At 47.9% G+C, this 1,149-nt stretch overlaps 1 protein-coding gene across 1 annotated transcript in view; it reads left to right on the top strand.

The window, feature by feature from the left end:
* Nucleotides 1-496: 496 nt before the first annotated feature.
* The window catches only part of RPS3A (ribosomal protein S3A), a 4,393-nt gene continuing 3,740 nt past the window's right edge, over nucleotides 497-1,149 (top strand). The window contains exon 1 of the mRNA XM_015816442.1: nucleotides 497-621. Coding sequence (XP_015671928.1) covers nucleotides 560-621 — 62 coding nt within the window. The 5' untranslated portion in view covers nucleotides 497-559. The remainder of the gene's footprint in view (nucleotides 622-1,149) is intronic.

The following is a 1,149-nucleotide window of genomic DNA, read 5'->3' as shown; positions in this document are numbered from 1 at the left end:
GATGGATTGCTTAAGTTTAGAGTTTGGAGTTAGAGATATTAATATCTGTTTACTTGTAGTTGAATGTTAGCCTAGGTTTGGTTTGGGAAGTCTGGGGGGTAGGGGGATGGGATAAATCTTTGTGTAATACTTGTGATGTATTTTTTCGTTTATGATAAAAACAATAAAATTTTATATTGGAAAAAAAAAAAAAAAAAAAGTATATCCTCAAAATATGCACTTGTGATTGCCCGCGCCTAATGTGGCGCGCGCACACACACACACACACACACACACACACACTGTAAGTTTCCTATGCCAGCCCATTTATGAATATGTCTTCTTCCCGTGCTAATTCACATACTGCACATCCTATTTCTTAAACGCTGACGGCTCACATTTTCCATCGATCAAGAATACCGAGTTATCCCCACCAGAGGCCGCTGTGATTTCGCGCCAACGACTGAGATGAGCCGAGCGCGTTTCTGCAAGTCGCGGAAGTCACGCTCACGTGAGCCGGCTCTCGCGCAATATCGCGTTTTTTACGGTTTCCGGCCTCTTTGGATCCCGCTGCGGTGCTATGGCGGTAGGAAAGAACAAGCGCCTCACCAAAGGAGGCAAGAAAGGTGCAAAGAAGAAAGTGTAAGTGGCGGATGGGAGAAGCGTTGGGACGGAAGCAATGCGGCTGAGCGGGACTCGCGGCCCAGGACCATCGGATGCCTACGATGTTGGCTGGATTGGGGAGGGGAAGGGACGGGAGGAGGGAGCGGCCAAAGGAAATAGGTGCTGACATGGCGGCTTCCAGCAAAAACTAGCGCGTGGGCACTAGCAAGTCAGGAATGGGCGCGAGAAAAACCTGCGGGGCTCTCCCTCTATTTCGCCAACTGCCTAAAATTAAGGGGTCTTGTGCATTTGCCCTCGAGGCGACGAGAAATAAACCCAAGCAGCCTGGAATCTGGATGCTACCGCTCTTTGGGATGAAAGCTCCAGTGGTTTTCGGGTGCAAATTTGGGAATAGGTGGTTGAGGCAGAGAAGGATGCTTGAGGATTTGCAGCAAGAATAATGTGGAGGCCTAACGTCCTACGTGTTAGGGTTTAAGTATGATAGTTTATGTGCATTGCTTTTAAATAAAACATTTGCGAGAAATAGTATCCTCAGCTGTGTATCGC

The sequence above is a fragment of the Protobothrops mucrosquamatus genome, unplaced genomic scaffold (genome assembly GCF_001527695.2).
Source record: "Protobothrops mucrosquamatus isolate PMUCROS unplaced genomic scaffold, P.Mucros_1.0 scaffold453, whole genome shotgun sequence".
In the NCBI taxonomy this organism is placed as follows: Eukaryota; Metazoa; Chordata; class Lepidosauria; order Squamata; family Viperidae; genus Protobothrops; species Protobothrops mucrosquamatus.
The sequence above is the reverse complement of the archived record's forward strand: the minus strand, read 5'-3'. Positions and strand labels throughout refer to the sequence as shown.